Below are 21412 nucleotides of genomic sequence, written 5' to 3'. Positions count from 1 at the left end.
CTTTGAGTGTAAAATCATTTATGGAGGAGAAGGGTATGTTCCTACCGTGGGGGGCCCAATGTCTCATCTGCAAACAGCCAGAGACAATAGATCACGTGTTTTTGCGTTGCTGGGAGGGGGTATATTTGTGGGATGTTCTGCAAAGGACAATAAAAAAACAGTTGCCACTTGATTCCCATGGCATTAGGTATTTGCCATTGGATAACCACGATGATATGCCGTTAGACCAGGTTATGTTAATGTGCCTCCACAGTATATGGCGCGCACGAATGGCTGGCTATCACTGCGATCCAGATGCACGGCCAGCCCGCATGTATTTCCGTGGAAGTGTGCAGCGATGGCTCGACGTGCTTAAATTGCAGCCATGTGCTCCTGAGTGGCTGTCAAAGCTGGAACCTTTGACGGTGCTCAAGGAATTTTAACATGACAATGCCTGCCCCTCACTGGGTGTTAGGCAACGCTAGCTACCTTTGTGTACATATATTATTCCTTTTTTCCTGTTGTTTTGAGTTCGGGGTGCGGTGTATTTGTGTCAAAGCCAGGCAATAAAGAAAAAAAAAAAGCAGAGTGGCGCAGTGGAAGCGTGCTGGGCCCATAATCCAGAGGTCCGTGGATCGAAACCACGCGCTGCTACTGATATTTTTATTTTTATTGAGTAACCCCGGAGATAGAAATACACTGCTAATTTCCCCACCCTTGTACCCAGAACATTTCATACACAGTGTAGTGCGGTTCAAGGAAGTGCATATGACACTCCCCGAGCTGCCACAATGGATTCATGTGCTTGACAGTTTGGTAAAACTGAAAAAGTTTTAACCCGCCGTGTCACGCGAAAGTGTGCTGGCACGTTTAATTGTTCATCGTCTTGTTTTGAATGGCCAAGTCGGCAATAACGAAAAAAAAAGCAGAGTGGCGCAGTCCACTTCCGGCCACCGAGCGTAACGGACTTGTTATGACGAGCTCCGTTGGAGCCGCTACAGCGGCCATGTCGAGCCTCGGTGACAGGGTTTTCGCATCGGGTGAAGAATACCAGGTCGTATTGCCTAGTTTGCCTGCAGGACGATTCGTTCTAAACACTGTTTTCTTGCACGGTGACATCAGGGCTCGCCCATACCGGGTGGAAGACTTCCGGGAGGCGCTCGCTTCCCTATCGCTCCTGCCGGGAGTTATCGCCCTCGGGGCGTACCGCATGAGCCACGTTTGGGCCGTAAACTTTAAGGACGATGTGGGCGTAAAGAAGATTGTGCAAATGGGTGAGCTGAAAGTGAAAGCTGATCGATGCCTCGTGATTGACCCGGCGAACCGAGACATCCGAATGAAGCTACATTGGCTGCTGCCCAGCGTACCGGACGAGGACGTGCGGCTCGCTTTCGCGCCGCTCGGCAAAGTGACTAACATATCTAAGGAGCGGTGGTGCGCACAGGGTGTGGCGGATAAGGGTTCGACCACGAGGCTGGTGGCGTTGAAGTTGAATGCCGGCGTGAAGCTGGACGACCTGCCCCACCAGGTGAACGTCGCTGGAGAGCTAGCCCTTGTGGTCGTTGCGGGCAGGGCTCCCCTCTGTCTGCGGTGTCGAGGCACGGGCCACATTCGGCGCGACTGCCGCATTCCACGGTGCGGTTCCTGCCGTCGCTTCGGACATGACGAGAACCAGTGTTCTCGGACGTACGCCAGCGTCGCCGGGCCCGTGAGCAGCGGAGACGTGCCGAACTGCTCATGGATGAAGCCGACGCGGAGGAGGCATCGAGAGCGGCTACTGTATCGTCGCTGCAAGAGACCACGGTAGGCGCCCCACAGACGGAACAACTGGAGTGTCAACCTGTCGCAGGCGCAACGCCCGAGAAGTCTTCCCCAGAGTCTGCATCGGCCGTCGCCGTCGTGCCGAATGGTGCGGCTGTGACATTATCTGACTCTGTGGTTAGAGACACCCAGCCAATGGACGCTCTCGGTATAGCGGTCAGCCAAACGGTCGGAAAACTGCTGCACGACCAACTCGCTCCGAATGTGCCCCAACTTGGTGCCAGTGGCGGAGACGAGCCGCCGACTAAAACATCAGGTATGAGGCGTTCGACCTTGAATCCGCGTCCGAACATTCCTGTAGAATCTCGGCAGGCGGGTAAACCGCCTCCGTAGTTTTGTGTAGTTCATGCCATACAGAGGTGGCATGGGGTTCCGGGGTTTGTCATTTATGTAGACACCATGAGATAGGGTCCTTTCCTTTCTTCGACATGGCAATCAACCTCCCTGAAGCGCTACGTGTAGCTACAATAAACGTACGGGGCCTCGGAGCAAGAAGGCGACAGTGCCAGCTTAACCGCCTTTTCATTGAGAACGATCTGCACGTAGTAGCTGTTCAAGAAAGCAAAATTGATAGCCAAGAAGCGACAGATCGTATGGTGTCCGCTTTCAGACTGCATTTCGACGTTTGTGTGTGTCATTCAGTTGGTTCCTCTGGCGGCTGTGCCCTTTTCATACGTAACAATGTTGGTATAAATGTGCAGTCACTATTTTTGTGTCAAAGTGGCCGGCTCCTGATTGTTGATTTTTCACATTACGATGTAAACTTCAGAGTTATGTGTGTGTATGCACCTAATATAGCTTCCGAGAGAATAATGTTTTTTGAACGTTTCCAGACGTACCTAGATTGTGAAAAGGTCATAGTTTTATTGGGGGATTTCAACTGTGTTTGTCGCGCTGAAGACCGTGTAAAATGCTTGACAGTGATGGATAAGAGTGCGGAGATCCTGAATTCAGTTGTTCACGGTCACAACTTGGAAGATGTTGGAAGTGTGTTTGCAAATGCTACTCAACTGCAATTCACTCATTTTCAAAGCAGTAGCCACGCACGACTTGATCGGTTTTATGTATCGCTTGAATTAGTGCCGCTGTGTACATCGTATGAGGTTAGACCAGTGTGCTTTAGTGATCACTGTCTAGTGATTGCATACATTGGCAGAAATCAAAGCAAAAACAGCTTTAATTGGGACCTATGGAAACTCAACACGAAATTGTTGGAGGACGAGGGTTATGTTAAGGACGTTGAGGAGGAGCTAAAAAAGTTGCTCGCAGAGCAGCCGATAAGTGTTGCCGTGGGCTGGGAAGAATTTAAACAGGCAGTTAAACTGAAGGCAATTGGAAAAAGTAGTAAACTGCGATTTGAACAGAAACAAAACGAAAAACACCTGTGTGAGCAACTAGAATTCCTTACTGGTATAAAATGCGCTCAACCAGGTACATTTTCCAAAGAATTAAGGAGCATCAAGATACAGTTGGAAAGATTAGATACAGATAAGTGCAGAGCGGCGGTTATTCGCGCACGGTCTGAGAAGCTGTGGGCCGCTGAACCACCTACAAAGCGTGCTTTATCGGACGAAAAGCGATACGCGAGCCGTAAGGAAATACGGAAAATACGAAGTGGGAATGATATTTCGTCGGACGGCAGTGTTATCAAACATGTAATTGCCGGTCATTTCAAAGACCTACTTGGTCACCCGCGAAAAATGGTAGGGGATTTTGAAGCAGGATTTTTGTCTCTAATGCCCAAGCTTGTGATGAAGAAAAGGAGCGACTAGAAATGCCAATTTGCGTCGAAGAAATAGAGGACGCAATAGACGCTGTGCCAGCTGGTAAAGCACCGGGCCCTGACGGATTAGGGGCGTCCTTTTATAAAATGTTTAAGCCAATGATAGCTCACCTCCTCCTGAAGGTTATCAATGAAGCTTACGAGCAAAATCGTGTTTCACTGTCCTTCAGAACTTCTCATATCACACTGATTCCGAAAACTGAGGAGCCGGAAAAGCGTTTGTTGGTGGGGTCTTATCGCCCGATAAGCCTCACCAACGTTGATTATAAAATATTTATGAAAGTGTTGGCAAGACGACTGCAATGTGTGATAACAAAGCTGGTTGGCAAGCATCAGACTTGTGGCATAAAGGGACGGAGCATCGCCACGAACATTCACGTAGCGCGAAGCGTACTAGAATGTTGTGACGCACTTGGTGACCGTGTGGCAATGATCCAACTGGATCTCGCAAAAGCATTTGACCGGGTGTCGCATGATGTGCTATTTGCCATATTGGATCACTCCAATGTTGGTGATTTAATAACAGACGGCGTCAGAATGGCGTATGCCAACTGCACAACGCAAATTATAGTGAACGGAGAACTGACCGAAAGCCTGCAAGTGCGGTCGTCAGTTAGGCAGGGCTGTCCCATGTCGCCCCTGTTGTTTGTACTTTACCTTGAGCCTCTTTGCTTGGCTATCCGAAATAATGAGAGCGTAACGGGCTTCAGGCTACAGTCAGCGCATGTTAAAATATTGGCCTATGCCGATGATATTGCGGTTTTCTGTTCAGATAAAGATAGCATCTGTGAAGCCACAAATGTAGTCCACAATTATTGTCAGTCTACGGGGGCGTTAATAAACTGGGAAAAGAGCTATGGCTTCTGGCACGGCAATTGGGAAGACACGCCAGAGTACTACTCTCGACTGCAGTGGTCAACGATTCCTACATTGTATCTAGGTGTACCTCTCCAAGCATACCGGGACCCTGATTCGTATTGGAAAGATGAAACTTTAAATGCAAAAGAAAACGCTGATGCGTGGCAAGGAAGGCAATTATCTGTATTTTCGCGGACTACCGTGTGCAATTTATTTCTCACTGCAAAAATATGGTATGTCATGAATGTGCTCAGTGCCTCTCGGATCAGCATTCAAAAATTGCACTGTGTTTTCGCCGTTTTTATTTGGGCATCGACGTGGAAAAGAACCAGTCGGACAAACTTGTTCCTGTCTGCAAAAAAAGGTGGGCTAGGCCTTGCATATTTGTGTTTGAGGCAAGTCGTCTCATGATTTATGTTTCTGCGAAATCAAAATGACATGTTCCTGCGCACAGTTGTGCAACTCCGACTGTGCAGACTCCTTCCAGGATATGTGGTATGCTCTTGTCATGCTATGGGTGGGGCTGGGAGAGGGTACCTACGCGAAGTGGTACTTGCATACGGGATGCTGCATGCACGATTTTCGATGCAATACTTGAGTGATGTCACGCGGAAAAAATTGTACTCAGATTTATTGGATGCAATGATTCCGGTTCCACTGTACCGTTTGCCATTGTGTGGAGGCCCAGGAGGAGATGTTTTGCACAGAGTGAAGAGAATGCCGGTGTTACCCTCGGTCAAATCCTTTTTCTTTAAACTTCATACTAACACGTTATCAGTAAAAACATGGCTTCATGAAAAAGGTCTTTTTGTACCCTGGACAACTAACTGTTACCTATGTAAGAAAGCTGAAGCCATAGAACACGTATTCCTGGATTGTTGGGATCCCATCTTTTTCTGGGATGTGCTTCAAAGGACTTTGAAAAAAGAATTACCCCTAGATATGTACGGCATAAGATTCCTTCCGGTTTTACACGCTGACAATAGTCCACTGGATACGATTATGCTCCTCGGCCTCCACAGCTTGTGGAAAACGCGAATGCAGTTCAACAATGCAGATGTTGATGTGCGCCCTGTGCGGGAACATTTTATAGAAAGTGTTGTACGTTTGAGAGAAGTGTATCGAACACTCCCCGAACCACCAGAATGGATAGACCAGCTTAACAGCTTGGTAGAGATGAATCAATTTTAACGCGTCGTGTCCGCTAAAGGTTTGCTGACACGTTTTATCACTTTTGTATGTTGTGTATTGTGTGTCGAAGCCGGCAATAAAGAAAAAAAAAAGAGTGGCGCAGTGGAAGCGTGCCGGGCCCATAACCCAGAGGTCCGTGGATCGAAACCACGATCTGCCACTGATATTTATATTTTCATTGAGCGACCCCGAAGATACAAATACACTGCTAATTTCCCCACCCTTGTGCCCAGCAGAGTGGCGCAGTGGAAGCGTGCTGGGCCCATAACCCAGAGGTCCGTGGATCGAAACCACGCTCTGCTAATGATATTTTTTTTTATTGAGCAACCCCGGAGATACAAATACACTAATTTCCCCACCCTTGTACCCAGAACATTTCATACACAGTGTTGTGCGGTTTAAGGAAGTGCATATGACACTCCCCGAGCTGTCACAATGGATCCATGTGCTTGACAGTTTGGTAAAACTGAAAAAGTTTTAACTCGCCGTGTCACGCGAAAGTGTGCTGGCACGTTTTATTGTTCATCGTCTTGTTTTGACTGTCCAAGTCGGCAATAAAGAAAAAAAAAAAGCAGAGTGGCGCAGTGGTAGCGTGCTGGGCCCATAACCCAGAGGTCCGTGAATCGAAACCACGCTCTGCTAATGATATTTTTATTTTTATTGAGCAGCCCCGGAGATACAAATACACTGCTAATTTCCCCACCCCTGTACCCAGAACATTTCATACACAGTGTTGTGCGGTTCAAGGAAGTACATATGACACTCCCCGAGCTGCCACAATGGATTCATGTGCTTGACAGTTCGGTAAAACTGAAAAAGTTTTAACCCGCCGTGTCACGCGAAAGTGTGCTTGCACGTTTTATTGTTCATCGTCTTGTTTTGAATGTCCAAGTCGGCAGTAAAGAAAAAAAAAAAGCAGAGTGGCGCAGTGGAAGCGTGCTGGGCCCATAACTCAGAGGTCCGTGGATCGAAACCACGATCTGCTGCTGATAGTTATATTTTCATTGAGCGACCCCGAAGATACAAATACACTGCTAATTTCCCCACCCTTGTGGCCAGCAGAGTGGCGCAGTGGGACATTCTACTTCCGGACACCGTAGTGAACGGTCGCAGGATCATGTGCTCCAGCGGAGCGGCGATAGCGGCCCTTTCCAGCCGCGGAAACAGGCTCGACGACATGGACGATACCGAGTATCAGATTATTCTGCCAACTTTGCCCACCGGACGCGTTGTTTTTAACACGCTTTTTTTGCACGGCGATGTGCGAGTCAGGCCATACAGGGTCGAGGATTTCCGCGACGCCCTGGTCAAGGCTGGTGCGCTCCCCGACGTTGTGGCGTTGGGGGCGTATCAGATCAACCATGTTTGGGCGGTCACGTTAAGCAGCACCGAAGCAACGAAGAAATTGGCGGCTTTCAAGGAAATCGAAGTTAAGGGACGCCGTTGCCTCATTATTGATCCCGAAGACCAACAGGTGAAGCTGCGACTTCACTGGATGTTGCACGGTGTGGCAGACGACGACATCCGGACGGCTTTTGCTGCGTTTGGGAATGTGACCGAGGTGACCCGGGAAAGGTGGAGAGTTCAAGGCGTCAAGGAGAAGGGGTCTACCACGAGGACTGTGCTCCTCAAATTGAAACCCGGCATTAAGGTCGACGACTTGCCTCACCAGCTGCGAGTTGCCGGAGAGCTAGCCCTTGTCGTGGTGCCTGGGCGAGCGATGCAGTGCCTGCGCTGCCGCGGTACCGGTCACGTTCGACGTGAATGTAAGGTACCGCGTTGTCCAAAGTGTAGACGCTACGGACATGACGAGGCTGCCTGTGTGCTTTCGTACGCTTCGGCCGCGGGACATGGAACTGCGGAACGGTCGGCGGAGCTCACAATGGACGTGGTCGAGGCGGAGGAGGCGGCGAAGGGTGCCGGAGAGGTTCGAACGAAGACACGGGAGACGGATTCATCGGTGGACTCGGCAGAAAGCGGCAATGCTGCGAGGGATGTGGGGAGAGCGGACTCTGCACCTGAGCTCACTATCAATGAGGAAGGCACGGCACTTGAGCCGGCAAATGGTATGGAACAGGATAATGGGGAGGACCACTCGGACACCAGTGCTGTTCGTAAGCCAAGCGTCCCAGCCCCAGCCAAGCGATCCCACACACAGTCCGAACCTGAAGGTAACCAGGTGTCAGCCCCCAGCGTCGACGAGCCACCAGCAAAAACGGGGCAATCCCGGCGGTCCACGCTACGTCCGCGGCCAAACATATCATCAGAGAGACGGGCAGCGGATAAAGTGCCCCCGCTGCCGGGTCAGCCGCTCGCACCGGACGGGGATGGATCCAACGACGGCGTCTAGCAACGCGCTAGACGGGAGAGGTAAGCACCATGCTTTCGGTCTCTTCACCCTTGATGAAAATGGCGCCCGAAACCACCTTAAGAGTAGCCACGTTAAACGTCAGGGGATTGGCAGGCAAAAAGAAGCAGAGCCAGGTGCACCGGCTCTTAACTGACCACGATATTGACGTGCTTGCCGTGCAAGAAACTAAGGTTGATGGGGAGGAAGAGACCGGGAGCATGGTGCGACGTTTCACGGCTAGATTTTACGCCATTGTTAGCCACGCAGTTGGGACATCGGCCGGGTGTGTATTGTTCGTCAAAAAGCTGCCTGGTCTGGTTGTAAAGGGCTACTCCTCATGCTCTTCTGGACGGTGTGTAGTGGCTGATTGTGTATACAGCGGTGTTGAGTGGCGCATTATTTGTGTGTACGCTCCTAACTGTGTGGAGGAAAGAACAGTGTTTTTCGAGAATGTTATGCTGCAGTTAAGTACGGAAAGGCAGGTAGTATTGCTGGGCGATTTTAACTGTGTACTGAATGCTCGAGACAAAACCAGCACACGCGGATTCAGAGACAAGAGCACTAAAATGTTATGCCAGGTAATAAGCGAATGGAATATGGAGGATGTGGCTGATTGCTTGGAAGGACCGCGTGCCGTTCAGTACACGCACTTCCAAGGTTCTAGCCACGCGCGTCTGGACAGAATTTACGCGTCGCTGGATTTGATTCATTCATGCAATGAATACCGAGTGGTGCCTATGACATTCACGGATCACTGTTTGGTGCAATGCTTATTCGGCACCAAAAAACGGAGCAATGCATTTAGCTGGGAGTTATGGAAATTCAACAACAAATTGCTTAAGGATGATGCCTTTAGACGCGTGGTATTGAATGAATTGATTAAAGTGAGGCCAGGGACTTGGCTCGAAATCTGGAAACAGTGGGAGTTGTGCAAGGAACAGATTAAAATTAAAGCCATTGACAGATCCAGTTGCCTGGTGTACGAGAAGAAAATTACAGAAACCCAGCTTAAGGCTTTGCTCGCAAAACTACACGAACAGGAATGTAAGGCACCCGGCAGATGGATAGAGGATATTCGAAAAATAAAAGAACAGATTAACTTGATAGAAGAAGACAGATACCAAGGAGCGTTAGTGCGTGCAAGAGCGGAAAAATTGGCCATGGATGAGACGCCGACAAAAAGATCGTTGGGAATAGAAAAAGCAAATGCAAGGCGAAATTACGTGGCAGAGGTAGATTGGGCAGGACGCACAGAAACTGATAACGAAGGAATCGCGGAAGCTTTCCGGGAGTATGATGAAGATCTATTTTCGTCCCGAGAGGTTTATTTGGACCGTTTTAAAGAATCCTTTCTTGACGCGATGCCAAAAATTGACGAGGAACAAAAAGAAAGACTGGAGCGGCCAATAAGCGAAAAAGAAGTGCAGCAGGCAATAGAAAATTTAAACCCAGGGAAATCACCCGGGCCTGATGGCCTGAGTGCGGCTTTTTATAAAGCGTTCAAGGAACAGCTATCACCTTTGTTGTGTGCCTTATTTAATGAAGCGTATGAACTGAAGGCACTGCCTGCGTCTTTCGGATCGTCGCACACAGTACTTATTCCGAAAACTGACCAACCAGATAAGCTTAGGCAGTTGTCGTCTTACAGGCCCATTGCTCTGACAAACGTTGATTACAAGATTTATATGAAGGTGCTTGCTGGTAGACTACAAACGGTTATATGCGAACTAGTGGGCCCTCACCAAACGTGCGGTATCAAAGGGCGATCTATCTTTCAGAACATTCACAAAGCGCGAAGTGTGCTCGAATGCTGCGATGCAACTCATGCATGTGTTGCGTTACTGCAGTTGGACTTGGAGAAAGCTTTTGATTGTGTGGCACATACTATTCTGTTAAGTATATTAGACTATGTTAATGTCGGCTCTGTTATTCGAGAGGGAGTGGCTTTGGCGTACCGTAACTGCACTACGAGATTAATTGTCAATAAGTCACTGGGGGCCCCCATCAACGTACGACGTTCGGTGCGCCAAGGTTGCCCCCTCAGCCCTCTTTTGTTCGGCATTTATATTGAAACGTTGTGTTTAAGCATCCTACAAAACAATGACATTGATGGTTTTCGACTGCAGGAGTCAGAAGTCAAATTGTTGGCTTACGCAGACGACGTTGCGGTTTTTTGTGTAAATAAGGAGAGTATAAAGAGGACAGTGGATGTGGTAAAACATTTTAGCAAAGTCACAGGGAGTAAAGTTAACTGGGGTAAGTGCCTGGGATTTTGGCACGGAGAATGGCAGCTGACCCCCGACACTTTCGCTAATGTGTCGTGGGTTACAACGCCTGCAAAGTACTTGGGTGTGCCCTTGAAATTTTACAAGGAAAGCGAGCCATACTGGCGAGAGCAGGTCAAAGAAACCAGTGAAAAAGCGGAGAAATGGAAAAGCGCTCAATTATCAATATTTGCAAGAGCCGCAGTTTGCAACCTGTTTTTAATTAGTAAGTTATGGTATGTTATGCAAGTGTTGCATTGCTCCCGTGTAAATGTGCAAAAATTGCATCGAGTTTTTGCGGTGTTTGTTTGGGCCTCGAGTTGGGAGAGGTGCAGTCGGACAAATTTGTTCCGGCAGGTGAAGCATGGGGGGCTTGGTCTGGGTCATTTGTTTGTGCGACAGATTGTCAACCGGTTTATGTTTTTTAGGGATGCCAGTGATCCATTCCTGCGCACAGTGTGTCAACAGAGACTTGGTCGAGCGTTGCCTGATTTCGTAGTGTATACTCAATGTATGCCTGGTTCTCTGTTTGGCTTCTTTAGGGAAATTGTTTTGAGTGTGAAATTCTTAAGCGCACGTTTTTCGAAAGAGTATTTAAGTAATGTTAACAGGAGAACATTATACAAGGATGTTTGTGAAGTGGTGTTCCCGGTGCCCTTGTACCGAGCTTTATACTATGGAGGCACAGGAAGTAATGTACTAAAACGCGTAAAGAAAATGCAAGTTGCTCCGGGAGCTAAAACGTTTTTCTTTATGCTGCATACCGGTACTTTGAGTGTAAAATCATTTATGGAGGAGAAGGGTATGTTCCTACCGTGGGGGGCCCAATGTCTCATCTGCAAACAACCAGAGACAATAGATCACGTGTTTTTGCATTGCTGGGAGGGGGTATATTTGTGGGATGTTCTGCAAAGGACAATAAAAAAACAGTTGCCACTTGATTCCCATGGCATTAGGTACTTGCCATTGGATAACCACGATGATATGCCGTTAGACCAGGTTATGTTAATGTGCCTCCACAGTATATGGCGCGCACGAATGGCTGGTTATCACTGCGATCCAGATGCACGGCCAGCCCGCATGTATTTCCGTGAAAGTGTGCAGCGATGGCTCGACGTGCTTAAATTGCAACCATGTGCTCCTGAGTGGCTGTCAAAGCTGGAACCTTTGACGGTGCTCAAGGAATTTTAAACGTGACAATGCCTGCCCCTCAGTGGGTGTTAGGCAACGCTAGCTACCTTTGTGTACATATATTATTCCTTTTTTTTCCTGTTGTTTTGAGTTCCAGTGCGGTGTATTTGTGTCAAAGCCAGGCAATAAAGAAAAAAAAAAAAAAAAAAGAGTGGCGCAGTGGAAGCGTGCTGGGCCCATAACTCAGAGGTCCGTGGATCGAAACCACGATCTGCTACTGGTATTTATATTTTCATTCAGCGACCCCCCAAGATACAAATACACTGCTAATTTCCCCACCCTTGTGCCCAGCAGAGTGGCGCAGTGGAAGCGTGCTGGGCCCACAACCCAGAGGTCCGTGGATCGAAACCACGCTCTGCTAATGATATTTTTATTTTTATTGAGGAACCCCGGAGATACAATTACACTGCTAATTTCCCCACCCTTGTACCCAGAACATTTCATACACAGTGTTGTGCGGTTCAAGGAAGTGCATATGACACTCCCCGAGCTGCCGCAATGGATTCATGTGCTTGAGGGTTTGGTAAAACTGATAAAGTTTTAACCCGCCGTGTCACGCGAAAGTGTGCTGGCACGTTTTATTGTTTATCGTCTTTTTTTGAATGTCCAAGTCGGCAATAAAGAAAACAAAAGCAGAGTGGCGCAGTGGAAGCGTGCTGGGCCCATAACCCAGAGGTCCGTGATCAAAACCACGCTCTGCTACTGACATTTTTATTGTCATTCAGCAACCACGAAGATACAAATACACTGCTAATTTCCCCACCCTTGTGCCCAGCAGAGTGGCGCAGTGGAAGCGTGCTGGGCCGATAACCCAGAGGTCCGTGGATCGAAACCACGCTCTGCTACTGATATTTTTATTTTTATTGAGCAACCCCGAATATACTAATACACTGCTAATTTCCCCACCCTTGTGGCCAGCAGAGTTGCGCAGTGGAAGTAGGATTCTGCTTCCAGCCACGCCAGTGAACGGACGCAGGATGCAGGGCTCCTCAGGAGCGGCTTCAGCGGCCATGTCAGGCCGCGGTAACAGGACTGCTGAACAGGATAGTACTTCTCAAGTTGTTTTTCCTGCACTGCTAACAGGTCGGGTTGTTTTGAGTACGGTTGTTTTGCACGCCGATATCAGGACCCGCCCGTAGCGGGCGGAAGATTTCCGCGGCGCGTTGGCACAGCATTCGCTGATCCCCGATGTTGTTCCGATGGGGGCGTATCGGATGAGCCACGTCTAGGCTGCCACTCTCAAGGATCCTGAAGCGGTGACCATGCTTGTTAGTGTAGTCGAGTTGTGTGTGAAAAACGGTCGCTGCTTGATAATTGACCCGGTCAACCAGGACGTGCGACTGAAACTTCACTGGCTGTTACACACCGTGTCAGACGAGGATGTTCGTGCTTCCTTTACGCCGTATGGAAAGGTGTTGGAAGTTGCAAGGGAGCGCTGGCGTGTGAAAGGTATGGTAGAAAAGGGCTCAACTACTCGACTTGTCGCGCTTAAGTTGAAAGCTGGCGTGAAGCTGGACGACCTGCGACATCAGCTGAACGTTAGCGGTGAGCTGGCGCTTGTTGTTGTGCCAGGCAGACCTCCCTTGTGCCTACGCTGTCGGAGTACGGGGCACATCCGCAAGGAGTGCCGGGTTCCTCGTTTCAAAACCTGTCGACGGTTCAGGCATGAAGACCGCCAGTGTGCACGTACCTACGCAAGCATTGCCGGGCCTGGGACCAGCGAAGGCTCGTCCGAGTTGATAATGGATGAGGTGGATGCGGAGGAGGCGGCTGACATTAGAGGACAGTCAACGAAACAGGACGCGCCTTCCATGACGGTTTTAACTGAGCATAAGTTGACGGTCTCAAGTGAAAAGACTGAAAATCTGCACGTCTTGCACGTTCCATCGCAGGACCAACAGGACCACGAAAGCGCATCAAAGGAAGCGTCAGAAGACGTAATTAAGTTTTCTGACGCTGAGGAGCATCTCAGTACTGAGCCTCCTTGTACTGATGCCATGGAAGTTGGGCCGGAGACAGCGGCCTTAATTGCCGCGAAACGTCCACACGAGGAAAGCTTCGAGGAGACTCAGCTGCCCGGCGGTGTTTCTGATGAGCTGCCGCCGAAAACTGCGGGCATCCGAAGATCAACTTTGAGACCGAAGCCGAACTTCTCGGCCGACACGCGGCAGGCGGGGAAACCGCCTCCGTAGTTTTTGTGGTGTCTTGAACGGTTTGTGGGTTGGCTGCACCGACCAGCGTCAGGAACATTCTGCAACCAAGCGGGGCGTGTGTGAAAAAAAATGAAAGACGGTGCTTGGACTTCGTTTGAATGCAGCCCGACGTTCTGCTGGGAGGGCAATACATGCACACATACGCCGCTGTTCTTCAGAAGCGGAGGCCACGCAATCATGAAGGTAGGCACCATGCGGGTATGGGCGCCCCTTTCTAACACATGACTCTCAAGCTTAATTCGGCGTTACACGTAGCTACTTTGAATGTCAAAGAGCTGGGAGCGAAAAGGCGACAATGCCAGCTCAATCGCCTTCTTGTGGATAATGATATAGTTATAGCAGCTGTGCAAGAGTCAAAGATTGCGAGCCAAGAAAGCACTGACCGTATGGTGGCTTCTTTTCAAATAAACTTTTATGTGTGTGTATGCCATTCTGTTGGTGTATCGGGTGGACGCATTTTATTTATACATAACACGCTGGGAGTAAGCGTAGAGTCCGTTTTTGCGTGTCCAAGTTTTCGTCTTTTGGTTACTGATTTTACCTACTGCAATTTATGCTGGCGTGTTGTGTGTGTGTATGCTCCCTATTCAGAACGCGAACGTGAATTGTTTTTTAAGCCTATTGAATTGTGGTTGAAGGTCGACAAAATCCTGCTTGTACTTGGCGATTACAACTGTGTGTGCGCAGTTGTGGACCGAGCGGCGAAGTGTAAACCTCGAAGAGACAGAAGCTCCGAGCAGTTGAATGCACTTGTGCATAAATACGGCCTTGAGGATGTTGGTAGTGTGTTCTCCACTGGAAACCAACCAGAGTTCACGCACTTTCAGCGAGATAGCCATCCTAGATTGGACAGGGTGTATGCCTCGGTTGATCTTGTTTCCCTATGTACTGCAAATGAGGTCAAACCTGTGTCTTTCAGCGATCATTGTCTCGTGAGTGCAGTGTTCGGTAGGGCAGGAAAGAAATCGCGCTTTAAATGGTACCTATGGAAACTGAATGCCAAACTTCTCGCCGATGAGGAGTTCCTTACGGAAGTTAAGACCGAGCTTGAAAATCGTCTGGCTATGCGACCAGTAAATTTTGGAGCGGAATGAGACAGCTTCAAAGAGTGGGTCAAATTGAAATCCATAGAAAAGAGCAGTAAGGTGCGGCATAAAGAGAAAGAAAAAGAACTGAATGAACAACTTCAGTTTTGTTTGAGCATGGAAAGTACTGTGCCAGGGAATTTCGCCAGTAAAATACGAGAGCTTAAAAGTGAGCTGGAAACAATCGACAGCGAAAGATACACAGCGGCTGTCATACATGCAAGGGCTGAAAAACTTTGGGCTGGAGAAGTGCCGACAAAACGAGCGCTAGCAGACGAGAAAAGATACGCCTGCCAGAAAGAAATAAGGAGTATAAGGTATGCCGGCCATATCACTGAAGATGCTAAAGATATTCAGCGTGCGGTAGCAGAGCACTTTGAAGAACTGCTTAGCGCTAAGCTTGAGACTGTAGGCGGCTTTCAAACAGATTTTCTAAGACTGATGCCGGCACTGGATGACGAAAGTAAAGCGCGCCTAGAAACACCGATAACGTTGCAGGAGATAGAATCTGCAATAGATGACCTGACACCTGGTAAAGCCCCTTGGCCGGATGGTCTAAGCGCTGCCTTCTTTAAAACTTTTCAGCAGTGTGCGGCTCAGTTTATGCTCGATGTAATCACCGAAGCTTATGAATGTAATACTGTTCCAATGTCTTTCTTTACATCGCACATTGTGCTGATACCCAAGACAGATGATCCGGAGAAACGACTGTTGGTGGGTTCATATCGACCGATTAGCCTCACCAATGTTGACTACAAGGTGTACATGAAGGTTTTAGCAAAAAGACTGCAAAGCGTAATAAAAAAAATTGGTTGGGCCCCATCAAACGTGCGGCATCAAGGGTCGATCCATTGCCACGAATATACATGTCGCAAGAACCGTATTGAATGTGTTGATGCACTCGGTGGTCAGATAGCCATGATGCAATTAGATTTGGCGAAAGCCGTTGACCGTGTTTCTCACGAAATTCTTTTTTCCATATTGGAGCATTCTAACCTTGGTGAAGTCTGAAGTGAATCGAGAAGTGGTTGGCGAAGAACGAACAAGCTTTATTAAAGGTTAGTAGTATTTATAGCCGTTGGCTAGCCACGTCACCGCAGCTACTGTCGTTAACAGTGGCTTAGCCGGTATCTCGGTAGATAAGCACGTGTCCGTGCGTCACAACAATTCTCCCCTCTTAAGGAGTGAAGCGGTCGGGGCGTCGGGTGTTCCTTTTTGACCTACGCAGTGTCACTCCAGCGCCGCCAGTCACCGGTGCCTCATTTGTACTGTCCTCAGCTTGTGAGCCTGACGGCGTTTGCATGTCAGCGCCCGCTTGACACTGGCTCTCGCTGCTGCCGTGCACTTGAGACTGCGGCTCTCCCGATACGCTTTGGCTGTCTTCAGCCATTGATGCCCCCGTGGGGGCCCCGGGTTTAACCTCCGCTCCTTCCACACTGGTTTTCCTGGTCTTTAGCTGGTCCTGGTGGCGGCGATGTTGCTCCCCATCTGCGGTCTTTACGGCTGTCATGCGCGAGCCCTCGATGGACTCTATCACACCTGGTTTCCACTTGTCACCTGCTCCGTAGTTCTTGAACCAGATTTCCTTGCGCAGCGGTTTGCCGTTGTTGCAAGCACCTGCAGAGGGAAAAGGTCGTGACACGATATTGTGCAGTAAACAGCGCGGCTCGTAACCGAGAAGCATGGGGGCCGGGGTTTTCCCGTTTAGATGGGGGGTACGCCGATAATGAGACAAAATGTGGTCCAGGCGTGCTTGCAGACTACCGTGCGTGTTCTTGCTTAGTCCTTGCTTCACAGTACGTACCGCCGTTTCCGCCAGGCCGTTAGACTGCGGCTTGTAAGGAGCTGTCCGCAAATGAATGATGCCATTGCGCATCATATATGCCCTGAACTCCTCGCTACAAAACTGCGGCCCGTTATCAGTCACGAGAGTTCTTGGCAAGCCGAATCGGCTGAACATTGTCTGCAGTGCTTCAATTGTTTTCATTGAAGTGGTAGTCTTCATAGCAGCAACCTCGATCTATTTCGTATGAGAATCGACCACAACCATCAACATGAGACCTTCAAAGGGCCCCGCAAAATCGACATGGATTCTAGACCAGGGCTCTTCCGTTTTCGGCCAAGGAACGGGTTGTTGGGCCGCGGGCATGCTGCCGCATTCTATGCATGTTGTACACCCGTTGACAAGCTTCTCAATGTCCCGATCGAGTCCTGGATACCAGAATACAGACCGAGCCAAGTTCTTCATGGCCGTTATACCTTGATGCGCGTCATGCAGCATACGCAGCATTGGTAGCCTCGCAGCCGTCGGAATTACTGCACGATGACCCTAGTATACAATTCCATGGCTGCAAGTCAGTTCGTCCTTCCTGTGCATATATGCGCGTAATGGCTCCTGACTGGGCTGGCAGTATCGTGGCCAGCCATTGTGAATGTATTGGCGGACTTGCGCGAGGTCGCTATCACTGCCCGTCATCTTGGCCAAATCACTCGCTGAGAGCGGACCAGAATTTAGGTGATCTGTTAGAAGAACGTACTCACGCGCATCATCTTCTCCAATCTTAGCGTTTTGGTTCTCCCGCACAGGCAAACGGCTAAGGGTGTCGGCAGGAATCAGTGCCTTCCCTGGTTTGTACTGAATTTTGTAGTTGTAGGCGCTCAGCAGGAGAGACCAGCGCTGAATCCGTGCAGCGGCCATGGCTGGAACGGGCTTGTCGGGGCTGAAAAGGCTCACGAGAGTTCTGTGATCAGTGACGAGCGTGAACTGATTCCCGAGCAGATATTCCCGGAACTTTGTAACACCGAATACTACCGCAATGCCTCTCTTTCAATCTGCGCGTAATTGCGCTCAGCAGCTGAAAGAGTTCGCGATCGGAACCCGATTGGTAGATCTTGCCCATTTACTCTGTGGTATAGTACGGCGCCAACGCCACACGATGATGCATCGGTTTCCAAGAAAAGGGGCTTACTTGGATCGTAGTGTGCCAAGAACTTTGCTTCCTCTAGCAGCCGCTTCGTTGTCCGGAAAGCGTTATCTTGTCTCGCCCCCCCCCCCCTTTCCAGCGTGCGTTCTTCCTTAGTAGTTCATGCAGCGGCTCCAGAACCATAGCCAAATTTCCCAGAAATGCGTGGTAATAGGTTACAAACCCCAAGAATGCCCGCCGTTCCGCAATGCACGTTGGCTTCGGCATCTTTGCTATGGCGGCAGTGTTATCTGCCTTAGGTAACAACCCGTCCGCGCTTATACGATGCCCCAGAAATTCAACTTCTGCTTGCCGAAACTTGCATTTCTGGGGATGCAACTACACACCATGCTGCCGGAAACGCCTGAAAACTTCACGCAGTGTGTCAGAGTTCCCGTGTTTTTCCGCGACTACTACGTCGTCCAGGTAAACTTGAACGCCCGGAATACCTTGGAGGATGCCTTACTTACGTCTCTGAAAAATTGCAGGAGCAGAGGCTACACCAAACGGAAGTCGATTGAAGCAAAACAGGCCTTTCGGGGTGTTTACGACCAAAATCTTCCTGGTTTCCTCATCAAGCGGCAACTGATTGTAAGCATCTTTCAAGTCGATAGAGCTGAAGACTTCCCCGCCGTTTAGGTTGGCGAAAATATCCCGTATTTTCGGCAATGGGTACTGCTCCGTAACGCATGCAGAGTTTGCGGTCACCTTAAAATCACCACACAACCGAATGGAACCATTCTTCTTGATCACGGGAACCAGAGGCGTGGCCCAATCCGCACTGTCGATAGGCGAGAGAATGCCATCTTTAACAAGCCGGTCTATTTCATTAGACACTTGCTCCCGCATTGCATATGGCACAGAACGAGCTTTGCAGAAACGCGGTTTCGCATTTTCATGCAACCGCAGATGAACTGAGGGACCGTTAATGCGCCCTAGACCTGGCGTAAACAGATCACTGAACTCTTCTAACAGTGCGCTAACGGAAGGTTGGTGCGACAAATCTTGCTCACCAGAGGTTGCATCGCTGGCAATGCTGAGGACGGGTCTTCCGCTATGCTCAAATGCGCTGATGATGTCACGTCCGCACAAGTCCGGGCCAGCGCACTGCAGCACGGTCAGCGTCGCTTCCAAGGTTTTTCCCGCGTACGAGACAGGAAGCTTGAGCTGGCCCTTCAAGGGGAGCTTGCCCAGGAAGCAGGACAACTGCAAAGACGTCTTGAGTAGCGCAGGCCAGGCATGCGATGCTTGCAGTAGGTTTTCCACGTAATGATGGAGACCGGCGAGCCTGTGTCTACTTGCATCTTGATCGCAATCCCGCTCCAACGGAATGTGCGAATAATGGGCGTGGTCAAGTTAACAGACGCAGTGTACAAACTAAGTAGACGAAGCTCGTTGCCGTCACTTGACGAGGAATGCTCTTCACAAAGTGCCACTCCTGGTTGTTTCAACGCGCACATTTTAGCTAGGTGCCCTTTCCGTCGGCAGCGAAAACACTCCGCCCGGCGAAACTTGCACTTCCCTGCCTTGTGCTCAGTGCTACCGCAACACGGGCAAGCGTCACCTGGGCTTGGTTTTGATGCCGTGTGCGTACAAGTTTTGTGGCAATACGATTGGCCCTGCTGCTTGCTTCTCACGGCATTAATATTGCCATGATCCTTTGTCTTATCCATGTGGTCCACGTTAAGGGCTGCCATCTCTGCCGCTAACGCTATATCCTCGGATTCTTTCAGCGTTAGCGAAGCTTTTGACAAGAGTTTCCGCTGAACGCCGGTGTCACGCAGACCGCAAACAAGTCTGTCTCGTAACACTCTGTCCCTTGCATCGCCAAAGTTCCACCTGCAGGCTTGCTTCCGAATTTCGGCAATAAAGTCCTTCATTGTTTCGTCCGGACGCTGGCGTCTTGTGAAGAACTTGTACGACTCCGCAATTTCATTGCCTTGCGGCGCGAAATGCTCAGTCAGCAGCAGAACCAGCTGCTCGTAGGCTAGCTCTTGAATCTTGACCGGCGCGCAACGTCCCGTTATTATGCCGACTGTTGCTGTACTTAAAGCTGCCGTTAGAAGAGCCCGTCGTTTCTTCGAGTCATCGATTTCGTAAGCTTCAAAATAACATTCCAGACGCACCTGATAGGCTTCCCAACTGTCTTCCGTTTCGTCGAAACCCGGCGGTCCGGCGTGGCCGCCATGGAACAGACAGTGCCCGGCTGTGGGCAGCCTCGTCGCCACTGAAGTGAATCGAGAAGTAGTTGGCGAAGAACGAACAAGCTTTAATAAAGGTTAATAGTATTTATAGCCGTTGGCTAGCCACGTCACCGCAGCTACTGTCGTTAACAGTGGCTTAGCCGGTATCTCGGTAGATAAGCACGTGTTCATGCGTCACAACAAAGTCATAGTGGAGGGTGTTAAAATGGCTTATGCGAACTGCACTACCCGTATTATAGTGAATGGTGAACTGACTGACACCATCGCAGTACGGTCATCGGTAAGGCAGGGCTGCCCGCTCTCACCCCTGTTTTTTGCATTGTATTTAGAGCCACTTTGCTTGGCTATAATTGATAGCGATCGCATTTTAGCATTCAAGCTTCAATCAGCATACGTGAAAATGCTAGCATACGGTGATGACATTGCAGTCTTTTGTGCAACCAGAAAGAGCATCTGTGAAGTCACGGGTGTCGTCCAAACATTTTGTGATCAATCCGGATGTATGATCAATTGGGAGAAAAGCTCTGGGTTTTGGCACGGTGATTGGAACGTGGCACCTGATTTCTTCTGTAAGCTGCGATGGTCTGCTCTCCCAACGCGATATCTAGGCGTGCCTTTAGATTGTTATCGAGAACCCAACGTGCACTGGATGGAAGAGACATCCAGAGTGAAAGAAAAAGCGGATGCGTGGCAAGGAAGGCAACTCTCAATGTTTTCGCGCACTTCTATTTGCAATGTTTTTCTTATTTCGAGGCTGTGGTACCTCATCAATGTGTTGTGTGTCTCACGAACCTCAATTCAGAAAATGCACCGCGTTTTTGCTGTTTTTATTTGGGCATCCACATAGGAAAAAACCAGCTGGACGAATTTGTTTATTTCTGTTAAAAAGGGGCGGGCTTGCCCTTGCCCATTTGTTCTTGCGTCAAGTGGTTTCGTGATTTATATTCCTACGTGATCAAAAAGATACCTTTCTAAGAACTGTGATGCAAGTGCGATTGCAGAGGCTGCTCCCTGAATGGATTGTGTCATGTGAAAACATGCCTGGTACTGTGACTGGCTACCTGCGCGAGGTTGTTTTTTCGTGCAAGTTGCTGGAAGTGCGGTTTTCTTTTGATTACCTTTATAATGTTTCCAGAAAAGAACTATATAAAGATCTCATTGAGGTGATGCTGCCGGTGCCTTTTTACCGGGCATTACACTGTGGAGGTCCAGGACAGGACGTTTTGAAAAGAGTCAAGAAGATGCCCGTGAGGGCATCTGCTAAAACGTTCCTTGTCAAACTTCACTCTAATACGCTCCCTGTTAAAACCTGGCTGAATGATAAAGGTATCTTCGTCCCATGGACAACAAATTGCCTGTTGTGCAAAGAACCGGAAACAATTGAGCACGTTTTCTTAGTGCTGGGATGCTGTCTTTCTATGGGACGTCCTCCAAAGGACAATTAAAAAGGAACTTCCCTTAACTCCGTACGGTATCAGATTCCTACCAGTGCAGAACGATGATGCACCGT

At 49.3% G+C, this 21412-nt stretch overlaps 2 protein-coding genes, 3 non-coding genes and 1 pseudogene across 6 annotated transcripts in view; 4 read left to right on the top strand and 2 right to left on the bottom strand.

The window, feature by feature from the left end:
- The window catches only part of LOC146209484 (uncharacterized), a 200202-nt gene that overhangs the window by 60478 nt on the left and 118312 nt on the right, over positions 1-21412 (bottom strand). The window lies entirely within an intron of this gene.
- LOC146209499 (uncharacterized) lies at positions 929-2471 on the top strand (annotated as a pseudogene).
- On the top strand, positions 5864-5935 carry TRNAM-CAU (transfer RNA methionine (anticodon CAU)). Its single transcript has one exon. It is a non-coding gene; the product is annotated as a tRNA-Met (tRNA).
- TRNAV-CAC (transfer RNA valine (anticodon CAC)) lies at positions 11727-11798 on the top strand. The gene has a single exon. It is a non-coding gene; the product is annotated as a tRNA-Val (tRNA).
- Positions 12211-12282, top strand: TRNAI-GAU (transfer RNA isoleucine (anticodon GAU)). Its single transcript has one exon. It is a non-coding gene; the product is annotated as a tRNA-Ile (tRNA).
- LOC146209495 (uncharacterized) lies at positions 15749-17778 on the bottom strand. Its single transcript, XM_084600580.1, has 2 exons — positions 16797-17778; positions 15749-16352 (listed from the first exon to the last, which is right to left on the bottom strand). The coding sequence occupies exons 1-2, from the start codon at positions 17023-17025 to the stop codon at positions 15913-15915; spliced, it is 669 nt and encodes a 222-aa protein (XP_084456706.1). The 5' UTR covers positions 17026-17778; the 3' UTR covers positions 15749-15912.

This window comes from Amblyomma maculatum, chromosome 1 (genome assembly GCF_055883805.1).
Source record: "Amblyomma maculatum isolate TAMU_Amacu chromosome 1, ASM5588380v1, whole genome shotgun sequence".
NCBI classification, from domain to species: domain Eukaryota; kingdom Metazoa; phylum Arthropoda; class Arachnida; order Ixodida; family Ixodidae; genus Amblyomma; species Amblyomma maculatum.
This window is presented reverse-complemented; position numbering and strand designations above follow the sequence as displayed.